This window comes from Ruditapes philippinarum, unplaced genomic scaffold (assembly GCF_026571515.1).
Source record: "Ruditapes philippinarum isolate M1 unplaced genomic scaffold, ASM2657151v2 ctg367_1_1_1_1, whole genome shotgun sequence".
Classification (NCBI taxonomy): Eukaryota; Metazoa; Mollusca; class Bivalvia; order Venerida; family Veneridae; genus Ruditapes; species Ruditapes philippinarum.
The window spans coordinates 310,411-336,144 of record NW_026862689.1 but is presented as its reverse complement, the minus strand read 5'-3'; the positions used below and the strand labels follow the sequence as shown (position 1 = coordinate 336,144).

The following is a 25,734-nucleotide window of genomic DNA, read 5'->3' as shown; positions in this document are numbered from 1 at the left end:
ATATGCTAACTGGCTTTAATGACGCTGTATCTGCCAAGTGGTACCAGTCCTTTATTAAGCCGTCAAGTGTATCATAATCCATGCTTTTTTAGGGAAATGAACATTATTCCGCTTTTACACTCATGAATGAAGTTTATCTATCTTTGAAATTTGTTTCTTATGACAGGCATTATCCCTGCTAACATAAAAAACAAGAGCCCGGTTTGAGCCGGGTGATGCTCCCCGAATAGGTTTTGGACACAGGAAAGTACACCTCTTGTAGTTTTCTGAGTTATGTCCCTGGAAAAAGTTCAAAGTGCAATAATTCCAAAATTAGGAAAGGCAGAGTGACTGTTCTTTGCACTGCACTTCGAAATCCCTGTCATCTATCAACTTACAAAGTTTCTTGTTGATATCTCTTATGGTTTCCGAGTTATGTTCCGGACAACTTCAAAAAGTAAAAATAAACAAATGGCAATTACTCCAGAATTAGGCAAGGCAGAGTTATGATTCTCATGCACTGCACATCTACCCATTGAGATACATCTACCTACAAAGTTTCATGTTGATATCTCTTATAGTTTTACAGCTATGTCCAGTACAAGATTTTCTAAAAGGGAAGATAATTCAAAATGAGGCTTAACAGAGTTATGTTTTTTTTTGCACTGCACTTCTACTCAATGTGATCTATCTACCTACAATGTTTAATCTTGATATCTCTTATAATTTTAGAGTTATGTTCCGGACAAAGTTCAGTGTTAAAATTAACAAAGGGCAATAACTCCAAAATTAGGACAAAAAGAGTTATTGTTCTTATGCACTGCACATCTACCCATTGAGATCTATTCACCTACAAAGTTTCATGTTGATATTATCTCTTATAGTTTTTAGAGTTATGCCCCGGACAAGATTTTTCTATAAGGGGAGATAAGTCAAAAATGAGGCTTAACAGAGTTATGGTTCTTTTGCACTGCACTTCTACTCAATGAGATCTATCTACCTACAATGTTTCATCTTGATATCTCTTATAGTTTTAGAGTTATGTTCCGGACAAAGTTCAAAGTGTTGAAATTAACAAAGGGCAATAACTCCAAAATTAGGACAAAAAGAGTTATTGTTCTTATGCACTGCACATCTACCCACTGAGATCTATTCACCTACAAAGTTTCATGTTGATATCTCTTATAGTTTTAGAGTTATGCCTCGGACAAGATTTTTCTATAAGGGGAGATAATTCAAAAACCGGGCAAAATAGAGTTATGGTTCTTTGACACTGCACTCCCCCTCAATGCCCTCTACCACTGTATGAAGTTTAAACAAATTATCTCCAAGGGTTTTCAAGTTATGCTCCGGACAAGAAAACAGACGGACGGACAGACAGACGGACAAGCGCCGACTATATGCTCCCCCGAAATTTTTCGGGGAGCATAAAAACAGGTGGCCATAGTAAATCATGATGTTTGCAAACATCAAAGCAGTAAAATCACTTATTAATTAATCTTGGATATTTTTATTTATTTCCTTACTATTTCAACACAAAGAAAGTCAAAATATATTGTTCAAGTGATTGCACAGGTTAATGACCAGATTTGGTGAGATAACACTGTGAGGAGTGCTTTGCACTAACAGCAGGAATATTTACCTGTTAAATTGTCTAAATTTTGTACTCTTGGTGAAATATTTGTAGTTTTAGCTGATACATGAATCGGAGCAAGTATGTGCTATAAATAAATAGCATAAATAGTGTTCGCTATGAACCAGTGTTTTTTTTCTTTATATAACTACTACCCTAAAACGGTACCATTCCCAATGGAAAATAGACATTAAAATTCCCAATTTCCAATTATGTTAAATTCCCAAAATGGCTGTTCAAAATGCCCACAAGGCCAAGTGATTTTTCTAAAATCATTTAAATCCAACATATTCATATAAATTACAACTCAATAGTTCTATCTGGACAGTGGAAGCTGTTAGCTATCTTTATTCATGATGTCTAATCTCATTTGTAGCTGAAAAAATGCATTAAAAAAATTCCCAATTTTAGTTAAAATAACGCATTTTTTTCCCAATCAGTCTGGTACCGGCACCATTCCCAAAGTAGAGAAAAAAAACGCTGTGAACAAACAATAATACATTGAGAAATAAGCTTGTATAAGGGAGCCTAACTGTTTAAATTTCAACACTTAACAAATTGTCTTCTGTTTCACTATCAGATTTACCTCCGTCAGCCATAATGGGCGCATGTGATGAAACTTGCCTTTTTGCCGCCTTTTTTGTCAAGTCATAATACATAAGACAAAAGTCATAATACAAAAGTCATTAGTCATAAGACAAAAGTCCTAAGACAAAATGGCACTTATGGGCTTCCGTAAGTAATTGTATTTTTTTAGACAAAAAATATTTGTTGTAAAGGGTTTCGGATAACAACTAGACTTTTCAAGTATGCCCTTCTATATATCTTTTATTTTCACACATCAGCATAAAACAAAGCGATTCTCTGAAACAAAAAATATAGTAATTAACTAACACATTCATTTCTGATATATTATAATCTTAACAAATAAATAATACAATAATAAAATAATTATTTCTTCTGACCAAAAATCTTACTAAACAGAAGTAAAGTTACAATTGATTTAATAAATAAATACTTCATTAGAAAATTCCTTTTTTCCATAAACAAATATCAAAAAATAATTTAAGCAGCTGTCATACCGACTATAATGTCTTTAACATTGAAACCTTTAACATAAAAATACAGTTTCAGTTATAACTCCGCTACAATTATAACGAAAGTCCTTTTTAAAATCATTTAAAACAATTATGTCAAAATGACGTGCTAATTTGTTCAGCGCGTAACATGAAATAAATTGGCGCCAAACAACGTTTAACGTAAGAAATATATTTTGATCAGAATCGGTAATAAACGATACTTACATTAATTTTTGTAAATAAAGAAAGATATTAAATCAAACTGGTTTATTGTTTCCTACCCTGTTAAGTGATTTATATTTAGGCCCATTATATAAAACTACATTATTATCCCCCGCCGATGGAATCGGGAGGGGGATATAGTTTTGGCGTTGTCCGTCCGTCCGTCCATCCGAATTTCGTTTCCGGAGTAGTTCTCTGCAACTACTGGCTGGAATTCAACGAAACTTTATGGGAATCATCAATATCAAGAGGAGATGCGCATCTGTCCATCCGTCCGTCCGTCCGAATTTCGTTTCCGGAGTAGTTCTCTGCAACTACTGGCTGGAATTCAATGAAACTTTATGGGAATCATCAATATCAAGAGGAGATGCGCATATCGTCAGCTTGTTCCGGTCAGACCCTTTAACTCAGAGTTATGGCCCTTGATAAGTAATGTAGAATGCATATAGAGTAAAATTTTGTTTCCGGAGTAGTTCTCTGCAACTACTGGCTGGAATTCAACAAAACTTTATGGGAATCATCAATATCAAGAGGAGATGCGCATATCGTCGGTTTGTTCCGGTCAGACACTTTAACTCAGAGTTATGGCCCTTGTTTAGTTATGCAATATGCATATGGTGTAAAAATCGTTTCCGGAGTAGTTCTCTGCAACTACTGGCTGGAATTCAACGAAACTTTATGGGAATCATCAATATCAAGAGGAGATGGGCATATCGTCGGCTTGTGCCGGTCAGACCCTTTAACTTAGAGTTATGGCCCTTGATTAGTTATGTAGTATGCATATAGAGTGAAAATCGTTTCCGCGCTACTTCTCTGCAACTACTGGCTGGAATTCAACGAAAGTTTATGAGAACCTTCAATACCAAGAGGAGATGCGCATATCGTCGGCTTGTTCCGGTCAGACACTTTAACTCAGAGTTATGGCCCTTGATTAGTTATGCAGTAGCCATATAGAAAAATATTTGTTTCCTCGCTACTTCTCTGCTTCTACTGGCTGGAATTCAACAAAACTTTATGGGATACTAAGAGGAGATGTGTATATAGTCGCCTTGTTCCCAGTCAGATACTTATAACTCAGATTTATGGCCCTTGATTAGTTATGTAGTATGCATACATCTCATTGGCATTTCCAGATTTTACTATTTAACACAAAATTATGGCTCTGTTATTGCCCTGAATATTTATCAAGTTCAAAGAATATTACTGTTTATGCCATGATTAATATATAAATAAAGCCTTATGTCTTCAGTTGTTTTGTTAATAATAACCAGTACTCGGCGGGGGATATAAATTCAACGAATTTGCTTGTTAAACTAGCATTCAATTATCTATACTGAAGCTCTTGATTGCCCTATCTGTTTGATAGGGGAATATTGTGAAGCATGTTAGGATAGTTAATAAACAGTTATCAGTGACATTAACGCAACCGTAATTTTAATGCCATTTTTCCTGCAGTGTGGACCTAATTCTATAGCTATGCCCGGCTAGTTTTTGGTGCTTTAAATCACATATAAAATCACATATAAATTGATAAATTCATCCTGCAGTGCAGGTAATTTGAAAGTTAAACATAAACAGTAACTCATTTCCCTTGCTGTTCTTTATACACCTCTAGGGTTGTTGTCTTTTGGTGGCGGGGTTTTAAGATAGAGACTGAGGTACTTATGACCATGCAGTGCAGAAGCTGATTAAGTAGAAAATACTAGAAATACGATCAATGTGAGATGAACAAACATACACTCCAAATATTGAAGAAAAAAAAACAAAACTAAATATAACGAGTTCCTACAGCAAAATAACAATGTTACATATTTGACTTCTATTTGTTGTGAATTTGTGTTTGAATTCGGAAATAAATTTACTACTTAAACTATTCTGCGACATATTTGTCAATAAAACAATGAGTCAAGTTTGATACATTAAAATCTGATTCTGTAAGGCTATGTTAACTCATGATATATTTAATTGTCCCCCGCCTTTTCGAAGAAAAAAGGGGGATATAGTAATAGGCTCCGTCTGTCTGTCCGTCCGTCCGTCTGTCCGTCCGTCCGTCACACTTTCGTGTCCGGTCCATAACTTTGTCATTTATCAAAGGAATCTGAAATTACTTGGCACAAATGTTTGTTATAATAAGACGATGTGTCATGCGCAATAACCAGACCCCTAACTCCAAGGTCAAGGTCGCACTTGCTCATTCAAGGTCAACATTGTCTATTTGATGGTATATGTCGTGTCCGGTCCATTACTTTCTTATCTTTGAAGGGATTTTGTAAATACTTGCCACAATTGTTCACAATAATGAGACGATGTGTCATGCGCAACAACCGGTCACCTACCTCCAAGGTCAAGGTCACACTTGGAGGTCAAAGATTAACATAGTCTATTACAGGGTATATTTTGTGTCCGGTCCATAACTTTTTCATTTATCAAAGGAATCTGAAATAACTTGGCACAAATGTTTGTTATAATAAGTCGATGTGTCATGCCCAACAACCAGACCCCTACATACTCTGTAATAGGGTATATTTTGTGTCCAGTCCATAACCTGGGATTTTAAAAATACCTTGCACAAATAATCACAATAATAAGATGATATGTCAGGTGCAAAACATGGGCCCCCTACCTCCAAGGTCACACTTAGAGGTCAAAGATTGACATAGTCTGTTATAGGGTATATTTTGTGTCCGATCTATAACTTCTACATAGTTCAAGGGATTTTGAAATTACTTAGCACAAATAGTAATATTAATAAGATGATATGTCATACACAACACCAGTTCTTCACCCCTACCTTTAAGGTCAAGGTCACACTTAGAGGTCAAAGGTTAACATGATAGAATTTTACATTCCGTGTTTCATTTTACTAGTATTTCTTTAATTCATTGTTGCATTTGTAGATCTAGCATTGATCATAATTTTGGAATGAAAGTCCTGACAGCCATACCTCAATCTTTTGAAATAGCGCAATTTTATGCTTCATATAAAACTTCCCCGAGGCGGGGGACGTTGGTAACTCTGTTACAAATTCTTGTTTCTATATACAGTCGAGACTGTCATATATGACATTCCAAGGGATCTTTAGAAAAAGGTCTCATATGACAGGAAGTCTCTTAATACAGTTGCAGAGTCTCTTTATACTGTCACAAAAAAAATAAAAAATTTAAAGACCATAGATATACCGTTGTGACTTAAGTTAACATTATATAAGTGTATGAAGGAATAATATCTAACCAATTGCAATTAAACATACTAGTGGTTTTAAATCAAAGCAATGCATTGGGATCAGACAATTAGGGTCGCTTGTCACAAATGAAATGGGGTTGTATAATTCAGACCTTTTATATAGGGAAATATGTTGGTAGGACTGATACAAGGTTGGATAAAACAGAGAGTCATTGAAATCAGGGGGTCGCTCAGGCAGTTTTTACTGTATATTATTACAAAAATTTACATGTATAATTACAGGTACAAATGGCACAATTTACATACACCGAGTCAGATTTCAATGAGAATACATGCAACTGGCAACAGACAGAATGCCAGCAGAGCAAGGTATCATTTTGAAATTGTTATTTTTATACTGAAATCTCCAGACAGTGGACAGCAATACAAGTCCATTAAACAATTTGTGTCGGCTAAGATTGAAAAAAAAAGACCTTGTAAATTACATTTTATACAAAAAGGAAGGGAATTGCATTTACATGCATGTTTACTTTATTATATGAGTAAGATAGATGTAGAATAAATCAAATATTGTTTAATTACACAGTTATATATACTATAGTATGAGGTCATTTATATACATGTATTGACTGGGGTAATTTATTGCAAATTTTTGTTTCTGATTTTACTGTGACTCTTGAGTTGAGGAAGCAGTAATTTCAGGATTCGTTAACTGTTCAACATTAGACAAAACTATTTTGATGTTTTAGTTTGATGAAACCCTGCAAAGTGGCTGGGATAAAGCTGTGGAGGATGGTCACTTTAGGTACAAACTGGACATTGAAGAAACAAGAGTGATTGGTAGCAAGAAATACATAGCCCAGGTATATTTTATTCTAAATATTTTGTTTTAGTCCAACTAAAAGTATGTAATATGAGTTGAGATTCTGACCCAAAACAATAATATCTCAGAATCTTTGGCTTACGCTTAAGCCTAGGAACTTAAAACTTGGTATGGGGATTGTTCATAATCGGAAGATGACCCCTATTGTTTTGGAGGTCATTCTAGGTCAAAAGACCTTGAATGTCAAAATGTTTTCCAATAACTCAACAACTCACAAGACTTTGACCTTCAAACTTCACAGGTGCATTGGTCTTGTCCTGTAAATGACCCCTACTGATTTTGGGGTCACATGTCAAAGGTAAAAACTGTTTCCAGTCAATAACTTGACAACAAATGGCCCTTTGGCCCTCAAACTGCATAGGACAGGTGCATTGGTCTTGGCCATTACATGACCCCTATTGATTTAGGGGTCAACAAACAAGGTCACATTGACTTTTAGGTAAAAACAGTTTCCGATCAATAACTCGACAACCCATTGGCTGTTGGCTTAAACTTTGTAGGTGCATTGGTCTTGGTAAGTTGATGACCCCTATTGATTTTGGGGTCAGGGGGTCAAAGGTTAAGGTTACATTGACCTTGTATGTCAAAACAGTTTCCTATCAATAACTGGACAACCCATGAAGCCTTGACCTTCAAACTTCTCAAATGCATTGCTTTTGTTCAGAAGATGACCTCAGTGGATTTTTGGGGGCAAGGGGTCTGAGGTCAAGATCACATTGAGCTAATAGGTAAAAATGAAACAATATATATCTCACCAGTTCATGGGCCCTTTACCTTCAAACTTCACAAGTGCATTGGTCTTAGCCAGAAGATAACCCCTATCAATTTAAGTGTCAAAGGTCAAGGTCACATTGACATTGTTTGTAAAAAACGGTTTCTGACCAATAACTCGGCAACTCAAACATCACTGGTGCATTGGTCTTTGCCAGTTGTTGATCTCTATAGATTTATGATAACTTTGTCATAAAATTGCTGCTCACAACCTTTACAGTCACAATGACCAAGTGACTAGTCGTGACCTGTAGATAACCCCTTTTGACTTTTAGGTCGCTACATGTAGGTCAAAAGTCAGTCACAATAACCTGGACACATGACTAATTGGCTGCCAATAGGGAGCATACATGTATTACAAACATATCTTGTTACATAATTAGTTTTTTCATCTGATATAGAAGAGCAAAATAAGGTTTAAAAATTAACAGGAGAGGGTTAACTCCTTATATTATTTAAAAAAAGTTAACCTATTACTGCACTTAGTTGACAATATATCTTCAAAAATGTGTCCAGTTTGATTCAAAGTGTAATTATCAGATTTTTGGTTGAAATAACCCAATTTTGTTTATATGTTTTAATTTGATGTGCATGTTAAATCAAGATTAATTAACTGAAATTTAGCTCAGGTCAAGTTGACTTCTACAACATAAATGCCTTTATTCTGCATCAAGGCATGGTGAAAGATTAACAGAAGATTTTTAAGATGAAATATATATAGCTTTTTTTCAAGTTTTTCATCTTAAATATCCATAACTATAATCAGCATAATATCTAATGAGGTGTCAATACACAAATGGTATAAAAGAGTTAATGTACATACTATACTTACTTGACAAAGCTTTGGAATGTTATTTTTAAATATTTTTACCTGATACATACATCTATAAGGTAACTGAAAGAGTTCATGATTTTATTCTATTTTTTCAGTTAAATGTAAAGCGAGCTCAGGAGAGAAGGAAACCAGACGTGATTGAGTCAGTGAATCAACCATTTAATCCAGCATCTTTTAATTTCTTAAAAATCAAGCCCCCAGAAATCCTTCTAGAACTTGTAAAGGAAGATGATTCAAGGCCGAACAATCAGATTAACCAGGCACAGCAAAATGGTACTGATAAACAAGCAGTTAAGGTATCAAACTTGGGTTCTTAAATTACATTTTAAAAATATTATATGTCATCTGCTGAATTTCTGAAATAAACTTGTTCAGATTCCATTGTTGGATCATTCCATCAATCAATTTTAGGGATAACAAAATGAAAATTTGAAGGTGGTCAACCAACAGTATAGAGCCTTCACAGAACTGCAGACTCATCTGGCTCTGTACTGGTGTCATAGGCTAACTTATAAGTTTCAGCATGTTAATAGTTAAAGCATTAACAATGCCATGAATATAGGTATTTAAAATACAATAGTTTAGAAAGTACATGTGTAATATATGTTCAAGATACTGCATTGCTTTTGTCATAAAAAGCATTGAAATACTCATCTTTTTATGTCCAAGGAGATAATGATAAAAACTGTTTTGGTGATAAGACATTGATCAGGAACAAATAAATAAAAACTGTTTTTCGGTGATAAGACATTAATCAGGAACATGCCTATGTGTATTAAACTTGATTTGAATACTTTATTAATGGATATATAAAAGTGACTTATTAAAATGACATTTGACCTTCATTAAAATATCGACAAGTACACACAAAAAATGTATGTAAATATGCCACTGTTACAGGGTAATTAGGTGGAAGCTTAATGATAACATTTCTAGTTTTTCTATTAAAATAATATGACCATTTTAATATAGATTTGTAACATGCAGTAAGGGCTTCTCATATAATATCTAGCCAGCATTTATTATTATGTACATTAGAATGATTGTATTACATTTATACATTCATTTAGATCATAAAATTGATTCTTATGTTTTTGAAAGGTATATTTGCAGTTAATTGGTTAAGATAATTGACTTTAATTGACTTAATTACTGTTGTGTATGGAATCCTGCCAAGGACATCATAGGAGGAAACAAGTCAATTAGTGCATTCAGGGTGGTTGATTCTACATAAGAACCTATTTGTGCATAAATTGATCCATAGTGGGGCACATCAAGTGGTTATTCTTTGAGAAAGCTGGAAAATTCCCCTCAAACTTTAAAAATATTTCTGTGATATAAACCCAAATAAATGAAGAGGAAACAGTAAGGTAGATGTAGTACATAATATGAAGTTACAAAAATTAAAAGTTACAAAATGTTTTGTTTGTACAGAAGAGAAATTTGGTAGTTATAAATGTAAGCCCCCTGGAGTATGGACATGTTCTGCTGGTTCCCGACATAGATGCTTGTCAGCCACAGGTAAATTAATTGAGCCGTGCCATGACAAAACCAACATAATGCATTTACGACCACCATGGATCCAGACCAGCCAGCGCATCCGCACAGTCTGATCAGGATCCATGCTGTTCACTTACAAACCCTATAACAAGTAGAGAAACTGATAGCGAACAGCATGGATCCATGCTGGTCGCAAACCCATTATGTTGGTTTTGTCATGGCGCGGCTCAATTAATGTTTTAAGCTGCACACCTCTAGATATGAGCCAAAATATTTCAAGAAATTAATTCTTTACAAAAATGTATTAAGATCTTAAGAAAAGTAAAATTATTCAATATTTACATGTGAAGTGAGAATAATAACTGATTTTACAGTATCAATCACTAAAATTCTACTGCGTTACTAAAACAGTAAGAGGTATTTATGCATATTTTGACCTTGTTTTGGTAATTGACGTGGATTGTAAGTGCTGTTTGCAAAGTGTAAATTACTTTCTTTGTTCACTTTACAATATTTAGCTTTTAAATACATTTTCAAAATTTTCATGAAAATTCGCATGAAACTAGAGGCATGCTGCTTTAAAATTAAAAATTTCATTGTCATAGAAACTAACTTAGTTTGTCAATGTTTTCTTCCAAATTAAGTTAACTATCATGTCACAAATTTATATTTTATCAATTTTAGTATAATAATGTTTTGCATGCAAATTCTTTCACTAAACAATGTGATATTATCCTAGTATTTTTTATAGAAAAATAAGCATAAAAGGTTTTATTTTGTATGAAAAATTTGAAAAATGTGTTTTGACAGATTATTTGATGTAGGAATGTTCTACAGATTATAAAGAAAAGTATTAACACAAGTTTTGTTTTTAACTCCACATGTATATGTTGTTGTTTGTTTTTCACAGGTGTTAACAGAATCTTCAATGAGGGTATCCTTAGAGATGATGCTTTTGAGTAAACACAGGTAAAAAAAAGATAAAACTTACCTGTAAGACTTCAGATTATATCATGTTAGGAAGTAATGCAGCTAGTGTACTGTACAGAATATCGTTGGTCCTACTCAGAGATTGAAAATTCCACTTGTCTGCTCTTAATTACGAGTAGAATTTAAGACAATTGATGCAGGATGAGTAGAAAAATGTTGCCTGCACATTGGATTTAGTAGCTACTAGTCCTGCAGAACGAGTGACTCTGAAAAATAATGTTTGATGCCTGGTCCTGCTCAAATGCCTGCTCTTGCCTGAAATAATTGACTTAGAGACATCTGAGGTATTTCTCTACCAGTAGAGCTTAAAGTTGTCATAAAACCTGTACATTTTCAGTGAGTCTTAAATCCCCAAACCTAGTTTAATATCACTCTAAGGCTAGATATATTAGGATAAGGTACAATATATGGGAAGAAAAGTGTTAGAATATTAATGCAGTCTTGTAAGAACTGTAATTTGATTCGTTTACTAGACTAGCTTAACATATACACGTATATAGTAAATAGATTAACTGACACATGTTTTGTTGGATCTTCAGATATACATGTTTTTTTCTTGGTACATCCAGCTATTTTTGCACAGTGAAAATTTAATTTTGAAGTCATGGACCTAAAAACGCCATCACAATATCTTTTCTGTAACTTACTTTTGCTAAGTGTATTGGTGTGATAACACCTAATGTATGATTTTCTTTTCTTTTCTTTTTTGTAACATAACTAAATAAGTTTATTTAATTTATTTTCAGAGGATTTAGAATAGGTTTCAACAGTTTATGTGCATTTGCCTCAGTAAATCATGCTCATCTACATGCATATTACCTAGATAGGGAACTTTTTGTAGAATCTGTAGTAAGTATATTTTGGAACACTGTGTTACAGATTGAGCCTACTTAGCTCATAAAGGAGAGCATTGGATTAATCTGACGAAGCAAAATTTACTCCATGACATTGACAATTTATCTTTGTCATTTGTCTCTCACCACGTTTTAGAAATCATGGTGGATTAGTAGTCAGTCACTTGCAGAGAAATTGCTATCTGGTACTAGTTAGTTATCAAGGAACTCCGGTTAGGTGCATGGACTGCCAAGATATAACCAAAATTGTTTTTAAACCAGCATAAAAACAAGAAATAAATGAACTGAAGGAACATACATGTACTTGATTTATTCTAGTGCTTTAAAAAAGAAGAGAAAATAGTTACTTTATTTTGACAGTTTCAATCGAGGATTAGCAAAGGACCGTTGGTTTTCTTGTATGAAGTATGGAATATTTGAAAATTTTAGTAATGAATCATGAAATTTTTTATTCATGTTTTGTATAAAGCTCAAATCCATTGCAAAATTTCAGCAGGTTAAGGGTTGATATATTAAACCCTGGTACCAGTAACCAAATGCTATCTATGTGCATGAGATATATAAAATATCTTATTTTGTTACAATGCAACATATCAAATTTTTTTTTACAGCCTGTAAAGCATATATGTGGAGATTTATATGAACTAGATGCTATGCCAGCTAAAGGATTTGCTTTTCAGCTACATAAGACTGGAGTAGACAAATTATCAAAGTAAGAATCTAACTATCTTTAAATCAAAAATAATAAAAACCTATTTTATTTATGGCCAGGTGCATTATATTACAACTTACACCATTTTATTTTGTAAATTATCTTTAAAAAAAAGTGTTTTGAAATTTAAGTATTGTGACAAGCAGGAATATCTACACATGACTGCCAGGCCTGCAACATCCCAATTGCTTGACCTTGCCATTGTTTAGCCATTGAAAGCTTTACATCTGAAATGTGTGTTTTGGGTCCAAATACTGATTTCAAATGTAATTACTATTGATTACTGAGATTATTTTCTTGTGCAGAATATTGAAATTGTGATATGTCACAAAGGACAGCAAACACATTTCTTTATTTAATTGGTTAAACATTTCTGGCATGTGAAACATTTTTTGGGGCACTAAAATTATACATGTATTAATCATTTGTAAAAATAACGGATATATTTTTGGTGATTTTCAGGATTATATTCCATATAGCAGATTACTTCCAGAAACATGAAGTAGCACATAATATGTACATGATTCGAGGCCCGGTTTTTAACGAGGATCAACACAGTACTAATAGAACTATACGAGTTTATTTGTGGCCAAGGAAGAAGTTTATAGGTAGCATGTGTATGTGTTTTGCATATATAGCTCACTGGACCCTATTCTTCATTTACAGGCTGTTTTATAACATTTCAAAACAAAATTTTTCAATATGTTTGTTAACATTTGATTTTTACCCTGTAACTACTAGTTAAGTGTTTTCTAGAACATATTTTGTTTTAAGATATATCTTTTATTGGCATTACATTAGAATTTGAAAATCACATCATGTTTTTAAAGTCTGCTCTTTAACTGAGAGTTAAATGTTTAACGGAATGAACATATTTTGTTAAGCCAACTCTTATAGGCATTCCATTAGTATTAGAACATTAAATTATCAATGATTAAAATATTGATGATAAATAAAAAGGCAGGGCTTGGATTGATAAAAAATAAAAAAGTTTAGTATAGCTATTCAGCTAGCTTTTGGAACTTCGGTTGTTCTACTCTGGGTGCCTGTTCATGCTTGAAATAATGCACAGACTGGCACCTGAGGACTTCCTTCACCAGTAAAGCTGGAACGTCGCCATATGACCTATACTGTGTTGGTGCAACATAAAACTCTACAAACAAAAAAACACAAAATAAAAATATTGCTAGATGATCATCTTATTCTTTCACATGTTACCATATATTTCTAACTTTATAATATTTCAGGGTTGAAAGATGAAGAAGCTTTCAATGTAGCACTAGTGGAGCTGGCAGGACATTTACCTGTCAAAGGTATGGTAAATAACTTAATTTTATTGTTATCTTATTTTTTGCAACTCTTGACATAAAACACCATGATTTTCTATCATTGATATCATATTATGGGAGTGTTTGTTTTTAATGTAATATAATCTGTATGGATTTCTTTATCTTACACATGTTTAACATGAGTAGGTTATTTTAGGATGAACTTGATCTAGAACTTACACTTAACTTGATTTTACTAGGATATCGGGTGGCACTTTTTTTTTATTAAAATAAATCAGTCTGTAGTTCCAGCTGAAAAAAAAAATTCTCATTTTTATTATCAACAAAATTCAGGCACCTAGGATTTTGCTTTTAATTAAGTTGCAATGTTTAAGTTATATATAGCATGTATCATTTAAAAATTGCTGTTTATTTTCAGTTAAAGAAATGTTTTACGACTTGGATGAAGAAAAGATAGAGTCGACTATACGAGATGCAGCTCTAGAAGACAGAGAATATAACAGTATCAAACAGGATGTTTCCAACATATGTCAGTCATTTATAAGTTGATGACGACCTCTATTGCTAGAAAATGCCGGTCATTGTGATACTGGATAGACCATTATAAGATCTGTATTTTATCTTCACACAATTATATTGCATTGTATAGTATGAATTATTCATTGAACTAAACTAAAATGTTACACAGTTGTGAAATTTTTTGTGATAGAAGTAGATGGGATGTGGAACTTGTATGGAATTGAAGTTTTCTGATGTGATAATGTCCGCAGGTGCAATTTTGTTTTACTTTTTTAAGAAAATGAATGATACAATTTTTACAGAAATTAATTACACTCATAATGGAATATATAAATTATTGTGCAATTTATCATATATCTCGCTGCTGAATAGGTTTTCTTCGCTCTTTTAAAAGAAAGAGAAAAGAGATGTGCTTTTTTTTTATATTAGAATCTTAGAGAGCTGAGATACTGCCTCTGAAAAAAGGAGAATCACTGAAAGTGATTACAGCATGAATGTAAATCTTATATAACTGTATTTATTTACTTGATTTCCTTGAAACATCTTATTTATATGTATCATGTTTTGCTCTCTTCCATTATTACTTAAAGAATCTCAGAATACTTTAATCCTCAAGTGTTAGTACATTTGATGAATTTAAATTTACACAACATTCTGGTACAGTAGAACAATATACAGTCATATATTTCTCAGTAGAATGTTGTTAAATATATTTACTTTGATTCACTCTCACTATCAAATTTATTGGCTAGAATGGAACTAAATTTCAATTTTTAGAGTGTTTTTGTTTATTTTTATCATTTATTCAATGTATTTAAAGATACAATGCATGATTTTGTTATAACGTAAACCAAATGCCTCAATAGCATACAGATTTGCCATTTGATAGCTAATGATGGCAGTACTTGTTGTGCAGTTTCATGATAAACTTGAATTTTTATTTTTATTTGAGAAAGAGGAACAGTATAATAATTATGTTAAAACAGTTACTTATCAATAACATGTATGTCAAGAAAATGTTGATACAATTATCATTTTTTACTCAGGGAGTAAAATTATTTTAAAGGGTGTTTAAAGTGTATAAAGCTATATCTAATTAAATTTTATCATAAAATGTGAAAAAACAGTTAAATAATGTTGTTTCCAAAATCTTATGGTTAGTTATCGAAAGAGCTGTAACATATAATGTTTCTGTTAATTTTACACTCCTGAATACTGTATGTAAACAGAATAAAATGTTCTGGAACATAATATTATCCTGCTATTTTAATGAGGGTTTTCACTGTTTATTAATGATTATATACATGTGCCATTTGCTCAATAGAAAATATACCAACATATGTTTTTCATACAGGTATTATGAAACTAACCTGTTACCAAAATCCTGTAAACTGAAGACAGCACAGATATAGCTTTATACACTTAAAATTTGTCATAGTTTCTGGTAAAAATGCCATATTTATTATTTTGTATTTAGATGTACTTCGTGTTATTTATTATGATAGTGGGTTCAATCTTGTTTCATACACTGCTTTGTATGGTGGGATAGCATGTTTTGCACCTTTGTTTTATATTCAAACAGAATCACCAACCAGAGTCATATTGTATTGCACCATATAGGCTCTTACATTGTCAAAATGTTTTAAAAAAAATCTTTAAAAAATCCAAAAGAAGTACTGGTTCCAGTTAAATGTTTAATATGAGACAAATGATTGTCTGGTGACCTTATTTACATTATAAACTTTGAAGACAAATGAGGCCCTTTGACATTGGGTGTTAAAATGACTCCACTGAATCTTTTTGACATGACTGGACTGGAATAGTTTTTTTTTGAGATTTTTATACCTTTAATGCGGGTCTGTACCAATAACTTGTGTGAAAAATTTCTGTTCATCTGTTGTTCCTGAATTATCATTTTAGTGTGCAAAATGACTGAGAAATGGGAAATGTTTTTAGCACAAATCAGGCCATCTTCTTTTTTTTTCCATATTAAATGTCCCAATTGATTTATATGTCAAAGATGATGTTTATGAAAAGTAGTTTTTTTACCTATTTTTAGCTCACCTTGCACAAAGTGCAGGTGAGCTTTTAGGATGGCCAACCAAATGGCGTCCGTCGTCTGTCGTCCGTCCACATTTTAAATATTCTAAGGACATCTTCTATGATACCGCAAGGCCAATGTTAATGAAACTTGGCAGGAATACTCTTTGTATGAAGCTCTATCAAGATTGTTCAAAGAATTCCATTTCATGCAGAACTCTGGTTGCCATGGCAACCGAAAGAAAAATCTTTAAATATCTTCTTTTAAAGAACCGTAAGAGCTAGAGCTTAGATATTTGGCATGAAACATCTTCTAATGAGTGTCTACCAAGTTTGTTCAAATAAAAGCCCTAGGGTCAAAATTGGCCCGGTCCCAGGGGGTCATTGATTTTCCCTATATGCATATAGTAAAAACTTAAAAAATCTTCTTTTAAAGAACCCAAAGAGCTAGAGCTAAGATATTTGGCATGAAACATTTTCTAGTGAGTGTTTACCAAGTTTGTTCAAATAAAAGCCCTGGGGTCTAAATTGGCCCCGGCCCGGGGGGTCATTGATTTTCCCTATATGCATATAGTAAAAACTTAAAAAATCTTCTTTTAAAGAACTGTAAAAGCTAAAGCTTAGATATTTGGCATGAAACATCTTCTAGTGAGTGTCTACCAAGTTTGTTCAAATAAAAGCCCTGGGGTCAAAATTGGCCCCGCCCCAGGGGGTCATTGATTTTCCCTATATGCATATAGTAAAAACTTAAAAAATCTTCTTTTAAAGAACCCAAAGAGCTAGAGCTAAGATATTTGACATGAAATATCTTCTAGTGAGTGTCTACCAAGTTTGTTCAAATAAAAGCCCTGGGGTCAAAATTGGCCCCGCCCCGGGGGGTCATTGATTTTCCCTATATGCATATAGTAAAAACTTAAAAAATCTTCTTTTAAAGAACCATAAGAGCTAGAGCTTAGATATTTGACATGAAACATCTTCTAGTGAATGTCTACCAAGTTTGTTCAATTAAAAGCCCTGGGGTCAAAATTGGCCCTGTCCCAGGGGGTCATAGATTTTCCCTATATGCATATAGTAAAAACTTAAAAAATCTTCTTTTAAAGAACCCAAAGAGCTAGAGCTAAGATATTTAGCATGAAACATCTTCTAATGAGTGTCTACCAAGTTTGTTCAAATAAAAGCCCTGGGGTCAAAATTGGCCCCGCCCCGGGGGTCATTGATTTTCCCTATATGCATATAGTAAAAACTTAAAAAATCTTCTTTTAAAGAACTCAAAGAGCTAGAGCTAAGATATTTAGCATGAAATATGTTCTAATGGGTGTCTACCAAGTTTGTTCAAATAAAAGCCCTGGGGTCAAAACTGGCCCGCCCCGGGGGTCATTGATTTTCCTTATATGTGTATAGCAAAAACTTAAAAATCTTCTTTGAAAAAACCCAAATAGCTTGAGTTTAGATATTATACATGAAACATTTTTAAGTAAATATCTACAAAGTTTGTTCAAATAAAAGCCCGGGGGTCAAAACTGGCCCTGCCCCAGGGGTGTCATTGTTTTTAACTATATGTGTATTGTAAAAACTTAAAAAATCTTCTTTTAAAAAACCCAATGAGCTAGAACTTAGATGTTTAGCATGAAACATCTTCTTATGGGTGTCTACCAAGTCTGTTCAAATAAAAGCCCTTGGGAAAAAATTGGCGGGGGGGTGGGGGGCTATATACAGGTGAGCGACCTCAGGGCCATCATGGCCCTCTTGTTGTTATTAATTAAACTACAGATCTTGCTTGAATGTTGCTTGGCAACAGAAACTACATGTATCCAATGAGACTACTATATTGACAATGTAAGCAACATTTAAATGATAAATTTTCCGTAGTGTAGAGTACATGGGTTTAAGCAGTTTTGTGAATAAACATTGGGCTGAAGGCCATTTAAAGGTATACATGTGAATTGATAAATTTCACTATGCAAATAAAAACATAGATATTTTATGCCATGTTAGCAATATGAACACTGTAGTAAGCCTTTGCAAAATCAATACTTGCAAAATAACATCTTTGTTTAACAAGATAAATGGCTCCTTTTAAAATGATGTTCTCCACATATCATTTTAGCCCATTATGTTTAAGATCAGTCTGTATGTACCACCTTTTTTCGGTCAGTATGTAGTCTTAGTAAGAACACTTATTGTAATTAACTCACCAATTTGTGCCGAGATAATGTAATTTCATCGCTGTTAAATTTGTCATTACATTTCATGTGAGGTAACACTGCATAGAGTGGAAGTCAATTCTATATCCCATTTTTAACAATGTCAAGCAGGTACATGTCAGAAGTAATCAAGATCTAATTTTCAATTGTTCCTACTTCTGAAATTTGTGTTTTTGCTGTTGCTGTTTGTTGATGGTGCTGTGGTTGTCTACAAGGTTTGTCTTGTTCTGCGGTAAATCTGGTGTTTGTATAAAAAAGATTCATCATCTTGATAGTAATAGAGAATAACAGGTTACTGTGTTTTGAGAAAGGGTTTCTCAGACGAGGTTAGATATGGTCCTGGAAGGGGCGAGGCTTGCCGAGCCCCTTCCGGACCATATCTAGCCGAGTCTGAGAAATCCCTTTCTCAAAAGACAGTAACCTGTTATTCTTTTTATCATGCCTCTATTATGATTTTGCATCTTATTTTTTTAATTCGGGGTGCTAATTTCTGAAAGTATGGTAACCACAAGAGGGTTATACGCCAAAAAAGTAGTCCGAGGGTTTTTACCAATAATTTTATAACACAACGCAATTTTTGGTACAATTTGCTTTAACAATTTATTTACTGTGTATTATCATAAATATTCAGCAAAGTCAATTAAACAATACCAACAATAAACATCATCAGTGCTGATCTGGCGTAGGAACATAGTGTTCTCAAGTCACTGACTGAGAAAGGTTGCTGTTCTCAGACAGGCTTTATCAGGCAGTTGTCATAGTAATGGCATGATAAATGCTGGGGCCTGCCCGACTGACGATGTGTGAGGTTTTTTGTGATATGAGCTTTGTCATGGTCTTTTGCTCTTTTCTGACTTGATTTGTTGCCAGATACCATGTCCTTTTACTTTCAGTAATGAATTTCAACTCTTTTTTTCAAGATCATCCCTAAACAGTTGATTTGTAAGAGGCATTAGTGTGGGGTACAAAGCTTTTGATATTTCTTTGCCATAGTTGGTTTTTACATTTCCTTCTTACATTTGACAAATCTCAGTGTGCAAATGTAAGCAATTGGATACTTTCTGTAGCTAGTTCAAAGAACTCTTCACTTCCTGTTTACTTTCTAAGCATAATGTCCATCATTTTTACTATTTGAATCAAACCTTGTGTGAGCAAGAGTTTATTCTTCGTAGGGGTGGTATCATTCTTTTTTGTATCAGGAATCAATACTGTCTTGACAAAACAGCTCCTCATTTAAGTTTGGGAAACAGTTTGGCAGCTCTCTGGTTTTTGGTATTTCTCACTCATTTCAAGGCTTTCCCTCATGTTGAAATGGTTCTCTTTATATAGACTTTCATTTATAGGTGGAATAAAGTTAGTTATTTTGTACAAAAAGTTCATCAAGTCATTGTATTTTTCCAGAATGTGTGTTGTCCTTAAAATTAGCCCTTGTGACGCTCTACGTGTCCTATGAATAACCTATATACTATGAGTCATCATCAGAATCAGACTCTGATATGCATGATACCTGCATTTTTCAGGCCTTGAAAACAACAATCCAGTATGTTCTTTGTTCGTAGTAGTAATACAGCATTTAAGATTCTTTGACGGCTGTTTTTCTACACTTTTATCTAGTGATGATAGTGTTTGCTGCTGTTGTTGTAAGAGAAGACGTGTCTATGAAATCTCTGCATCAACGCTAGATTTTATGCCCTTTTCATCCTGTTTCTTTTCTTTATTTTGATGAAATGGATTTTCTAGTTTGATAGCAGAGATAGTTTCGTTGAAGAGATAATATTGGACCTATAGTCCGCAAACTCTGGTTTTAGAGGAAGAATTCTATGAGTATCTTTCACCAGCGCCTCAGTGTACCTACTGTTTGGTATACGTTGACTGCGGCTTGAAGAAAGCGTAATCAATGGAACAAGAAAACGTTGTCTTGAGAAACGCCAGGCACAGTTCTATAAAAAAACCAAGGAAAAGGAAATTATTAATCAAAAAACAAATAAAATAAATCCAAGAAATTGTTTCACGTTTAATGGTAATGCGAAAATACTTGCGAAAATATTATTTCTTGAATTTAATACTGTTTTTATGATATCATTAAATAAGCAAGTTTATGTTTAGAATATGCCTTTATTGCTTGGAGATGGTAACCTTTTAGGTTCTTGTACCCTGATGGTTGTTGTTTTCATAAGGTACTATACCTGCATCTCAACGATGGTATCTATAATCTTTGAGATTTCCAACACAAATGGTCCAGAGGCTGGCTCCGACCTATCCCGGCATCTCTTTCTATCCAATTCTTGTTGTCTCCTGCTTCCATTTCCCTCATTCTCATATTTTCTCGCTTCTGTTTTTTGTCTTTTACTTGGCTACTCCCCACCATATCCACCACCATTATGTCCTCCACCTCCAAAAAACATTCTGATCAATTGGAAGTTGACCCCAACATGCTCCGTCTACCAATACTCTCTCCGTCATCACCTCGTCACCACAAGCCTCGCTATGTTGGAGGAAATCAGTAACCTGATCCTTGTCTGGGCCTATGCTGCTATAAAATTTTGAAAATTAAATAAATTAAAAATTTTTCTTTTTAAATTAAAACTTACTAGGGTTCAAAAAATTCCCCGAAATTACGGGCCAAATAACCCCTGAATCCCTATCCCCGACAAAGCTTTTTGCATTCGGGCCCATTTTCCCTTAGTCTTTCTGGGTTTATTTTCCCAAATTTTTTTATTCCCCATTCATCAATCTGATGTAGGGGTTTGCCGCCGAGCTCCCCTGCAAAGTGCTAACGGTTTTAATTTCCCGGGAAAAAGGGGAGATATTTTTTAATAAAGTTTTTTCTTAAAAGGTACCCCGGCCCAGGGAAAGTGTACAACCTTTTTTTTTGGCCCAATTACCAAAAGTTTATTTATTTTAACCCCCACAAAAATTTTTATTACAAGCTTATCCCCCTAAACTGACCGGGGGGTTTCTTTCCCCAGCCCCCCTTATTCTTACCCCCCCTCAGTAAGGTCCCACGTTTTAAAAATTTTTTTTTTAAAGTTTAAAAACCGATTGTTAAGAAAGAAAAACCCTTTCGTTTTAAACGTTTTTTTATTTTTGATCTTATGTAAAATAACTACTATCCATGTTATTCGAAACGCAGAGACGGATCCTAACATTCCTATTACAAAACAAACAAATAAATAATGTTCAGGGCTCGTCACGATTGTGTCGGCACAAATTTTTCTGCAATGAATCTCCTTTTCTCTATTTTAAAAGATCAAAGGAAAATAAAATTTTCAAAAAAATGTATTATGTCACAAGCGATTATTGCACAGCAATGCTGTGTGGAAGGTTGTGAACACACATTTTCCGTTTTTTGACCTTGGAATAAACCAATTAGAATGGATAAAATCCATGATTACAGGCAATGATCAAGATATTTGATCAAGACAATATGGTCATTTCGATTAAACGGTAAAAAATATCGTAAACGTTTACGAATGAAAATCGAAACGAATCCGTTTAAACGTGTAACCGTGGGGGCCTTACTCCTCAGTGTGTCTGTAGAAGACTCACTGGGCGACAACATCTGTAAAAAAAATTAAAATTAAATAAAAAATAGGGAAAAATTTAATTTTACCCCCCTTTTTTCCGGCCTCACCCAAACTTTTTAATTAAAATTTATCCCGGGAGCAGCACCTCTTCCCACTGGGAAACATTAAAACCCATTACCAAAGTCCCGGGTTTTCCCCGACTTATAAAAATATCTTTGGGCCCAAAACCATTTTCCCCCCCCCTAATCCCTTTTTTGTCGATGACCAAATTTTTTTTCCCCTTTGCCTGCGTTTCAACCCTGAGGGGGCCCAATTTTAACCTTTTCCGGGGAAATCTTTTCAATTTTGGGTAGTTTTTTATGTTTTTGTATAATAGGGTGAAATCCTTTCCCCTTTCCCCCCCAATGCGGGGCCCCTTTCCCAAAGGCGGGGGTCGTTTTTTTATATTGCCCTTTAATCACAGCACTATCCAAAAAAACCTGGTTCCCCAAATAAAAACCCTTTTTCTTGTCTATTTCTTTTTGTTTATCCCCCCAAAAGCAAAACAATTTTTAAATTTACAACTCACTGATGAAAGCAAATCCCAAATTTTTCATGAATTCAAAAAAAATTCCCCAAAGATTACTGATATAAGAAAACTCAATTAAAAATTTTTTGGAAATTCTAAACCAAATCTCAATTTCCAAATCAAAACCTCTGAACGGAAAAGGGAAAATTCGGTTTTCCAATAGCCAAAACGCAAATGTTGTAAACCCTTCCCGAGTAAAAAAAACAAAGTGGCTTCTGAATCTTCTTGGTTAAAAACCTTTTGCCCACAGCTCCCTGGAAAAACCCAGCTAGAGGGCACCAGTTTAAATTTCAGGTTGGAAAAAATTATAGGTTCGGGTTTTTTCCCAAAAAGGAAACATTTAATAGGAAATCGGGACCTCTGCGCTTTGCCACCAATGGACATTAGGCCCATCCCAATTCTTACCAATATTGGTCGTACCAGGTTATTTTCACTATAAGTTCTACATACACATTTATTAATAGTACATGTAAGTTCATAGAAAGAAATAACACTCATTATTTCTTTTGAATATTAAATGTGTTCTATTGATTAATTTTAACTTAAAAAGGATGGAAGGTGGTTAAAAACTTTTGAAATCCATAGATGAGCCGCGTCACGAAAAAACCAACATAATGGGTTTGCGACCACCATGGACTCCAGACTCGGCAGCCTGCCACATCTGCGCAGTTTTGATCAGGATCTATGACTGTTCTCTATAAGTTGTCTCTATTTGTAATAGAGTTGGTAAAGCAAACAGCATGGATTCTGATCAGACTGCGGGGATGCAAAGGCTGGTCTGGATCCATGCTGGTCGCAAACCCATTATGTTGGTTTTGTTGTGACCCGGCTCAGATTTTTATTGCTTTACATTTTGTATATTATGTTGTTGCTTGTCTCACATTTTATTTATTTAAAACTCGTGTAAACATTACATTGAATTATGTTATTACAATTATTTGCAGAGTAAAATACAAAATAAAAGATTTATATTTTATGATTTTGTTCTTGACTTTTATTTGACCACAAAAATTCTTACCAGTAATTTATTTAATAAACCACTGAGAAAAAACTCTTTTAAGCTTAAAGTTACTCTCCCAAACAAAACAGGTCCAAAAACATCTGCATATTGTATACAGTTTTATAAATTTGCATACAAGTAAAATATGCTGTTTTTCCGCAAGATAATTTTGAACTAGGCAGTTATGTTATGCACAACGCAACTTTTTTTGATGATCAGTGGGTAGATTTTTCTTTAAAAAAGAGGGAATTTTTCGAATTTTATCAATAAACTAAGAAGAAATTCTGACATCAAATAATAGGGAGATTTCTTTAATTTATGAAACAAATACCCCTTATTTCAAGAGAAATCTTTGAAAATATGGCTGCAGAAAGTTGGGAGTCTCTCGCGTAAAATTCGGGAGAGTTCACATGTATGTGTTTGAACAGTTTTCACTTGACACAGATAATAAACACCCCTTTCACATAATTATGAACATGTAGCAGAGCAGGTAAGTACAGCTTGATTGCAGGTAATATCAGTTTTAAACTGTATTATCAAGTTATTATCTTCTTTTTTGTCTCGTTTTATAGACATAATTTTTTAAATTATGATATATTGTGCAGCATTGCAGGATAAACAAGGAACATCGCAATGCGATGCAACCAGGTTTTCAGCAAAATATTTCACAGAAGCTTTGTCATGAAGGGGCATTTGTTTTTAATTGAATTTTTAGGAGGAATTATGGCTTTTTTTAATATTCCTCAAACAAAAATGATTGAGAAAATTTTATTTTGTCTATTCGCATTTTTTCCCCAAATGTTTTAGAAAGGTAAACAGTACTTTATTTTTGCTTAATTTTTGAAGTTGCGCTCTGTAGAAATTGTTCACTATATATTCTGTATGCATAAAATTCGGTCAAATATTATCCAATCACAAAACCCCGACAATATGTGCCAGGCACTTGATAACAAAGCTTCTAAGAAAGTTTGGTCAAAATCCGTTGAGAAATGTAGGAGGAGTTGCGCACAGAAGAAATTGTTCACTATATATTCTGTATAAGGAAAAAATATACAAAGGGCCATAATTCGGTCAAATATTATCCAATCACAAAACCCCGACAATATGTGCCAGGCACTTGATAACAAAGCTTCTAAGAAAGTTTGGTCAAAATCCGTTGAGAAATGTAGGAGTTGCGCACAGAAGAAATTGTTCACTATATATTCTATATAAGGAAAAAAAACAAAAGGGCCATAATTAGGTCAAATATATACCAATTGCAAAACCCTGGCAATATGTGTCAGGGCACTTGATGACAAAGCTTCTGAGAAAGTTTGGTCAAAATCTGTTGAGAAATGTAGGAGGAGTTGCGCACAGAAGAAATTGTTCACTATATATTCTGTATAAGGAAAAAAAACAAAGGGCCATAATTAGGTCAAATATTATCTAATCGCAAAAACCCCGACAATATGTGTCAGGGCACTTGATGACAAAGCTTCTGTGAAAGTTTGGTCAAAATCCGTTGAGAAATGTAGGAGGAGTTGCGCACAGAAGAAATTGTTCACTATATATTTTATATAAGGAAAAAAAAAAAAAGGGCCATAATTAGGTCAAATATTATCTAATCGCAAAACCCCCACAATATGCGCCAGGGCACTTGATGACAAAGCTTCTGTGAAAGTTTGGTCAAAATCCGTTGAGAAATGTAGGAGGAGTTGCGCACAGAAGAAATTGTTTACACCCGCCCGCCCGTCCGCCCGCCCGCCCGCCCGCCGACATACCTCAAATCTAATAACCAGTTTTTTCCTTCGGAAAACCTGGTTAAAAACTTACCAAGCACACAATTTTTTTAAACCCCAAACCCAAAGGTCTACTTGCAACCCGGGTTAAAAGGGGGGTTGGGCAAATTTACCCCCCCATAAATTCGGGTTTGGGGGATTAGTGTTAACCCTGTTCCATCTTCCGTA

At 34.0% G+C, this 25,734-nt stretch overlaps 1 protein-coding gene across 2 annotated transcripts in view; it reads left to right on the top strand.

Annotated features, from left to right (window-relative positions):
• LOC132719921 (GDP-D-glucose phosphorylase 1-like) overlaps nucleotides 1–15,981 on the top strand; it is a 31,219-nt gene extending 15,238 nt beyond the window's left edge. Inside the window, exons 2-11 of one of the 2 annotated variants that reach the window (XM_060703880.1) lie at nucleotides 6,379–6,465; nucleotides 6,846–6,959; nucleotides 8,681–8,881; nucleotides 10,020–10,106; nucleotides 10,996–11,054; nucleotides 11,822–11,924; nucleotides 12,541–12,641; nucleotides 13,104–13,249; nucleotides 13,889–13,954; nucleotides 14,349–15,981. In XM_060703880.1, the coding sequence (XP_060559863.1) occupies nucleotides 6,385–6,465; nucleotides 6,846–6,959; nucleotides 8,681–8,881; nucleotides 10,020–10,106; nucleotides 10,996–11,054; nucleotides 11,822–11,924; nucleotides 12,541–12,641; nucleotides 13,104–13,249; nucleotides 13,889–13,954; nucleotides 14,349–14,479 (1,089 nt within the window). In that variant the 5' untranslated portion in view covers nucleotides 6,379–6,384 and the 3' untranslated portion in view covers nucleotides 14,480–15,981. Of the gene's footprint in view, nucleotides 1–6,378; nucleotides 6,466–6,845; nucleotides 6,960–8,680; nucleotides 8,882–10,019; nucleotides 10,107–10,995; nucleotides 11,055–11,821; nucleotides 11,925–12,540; nucleotides 12,642–13,103; nucleotides 13,259–13,888; nucleotides 13,955–14,348 lie in introns of both variants that reach the window. The other variant, XM_060703879.1, reaches the window with a different exon arrangement.
• The last annotated feature ends 9,753 nt before the right edge of the window (nucleotides 15,982–25,734 follow it).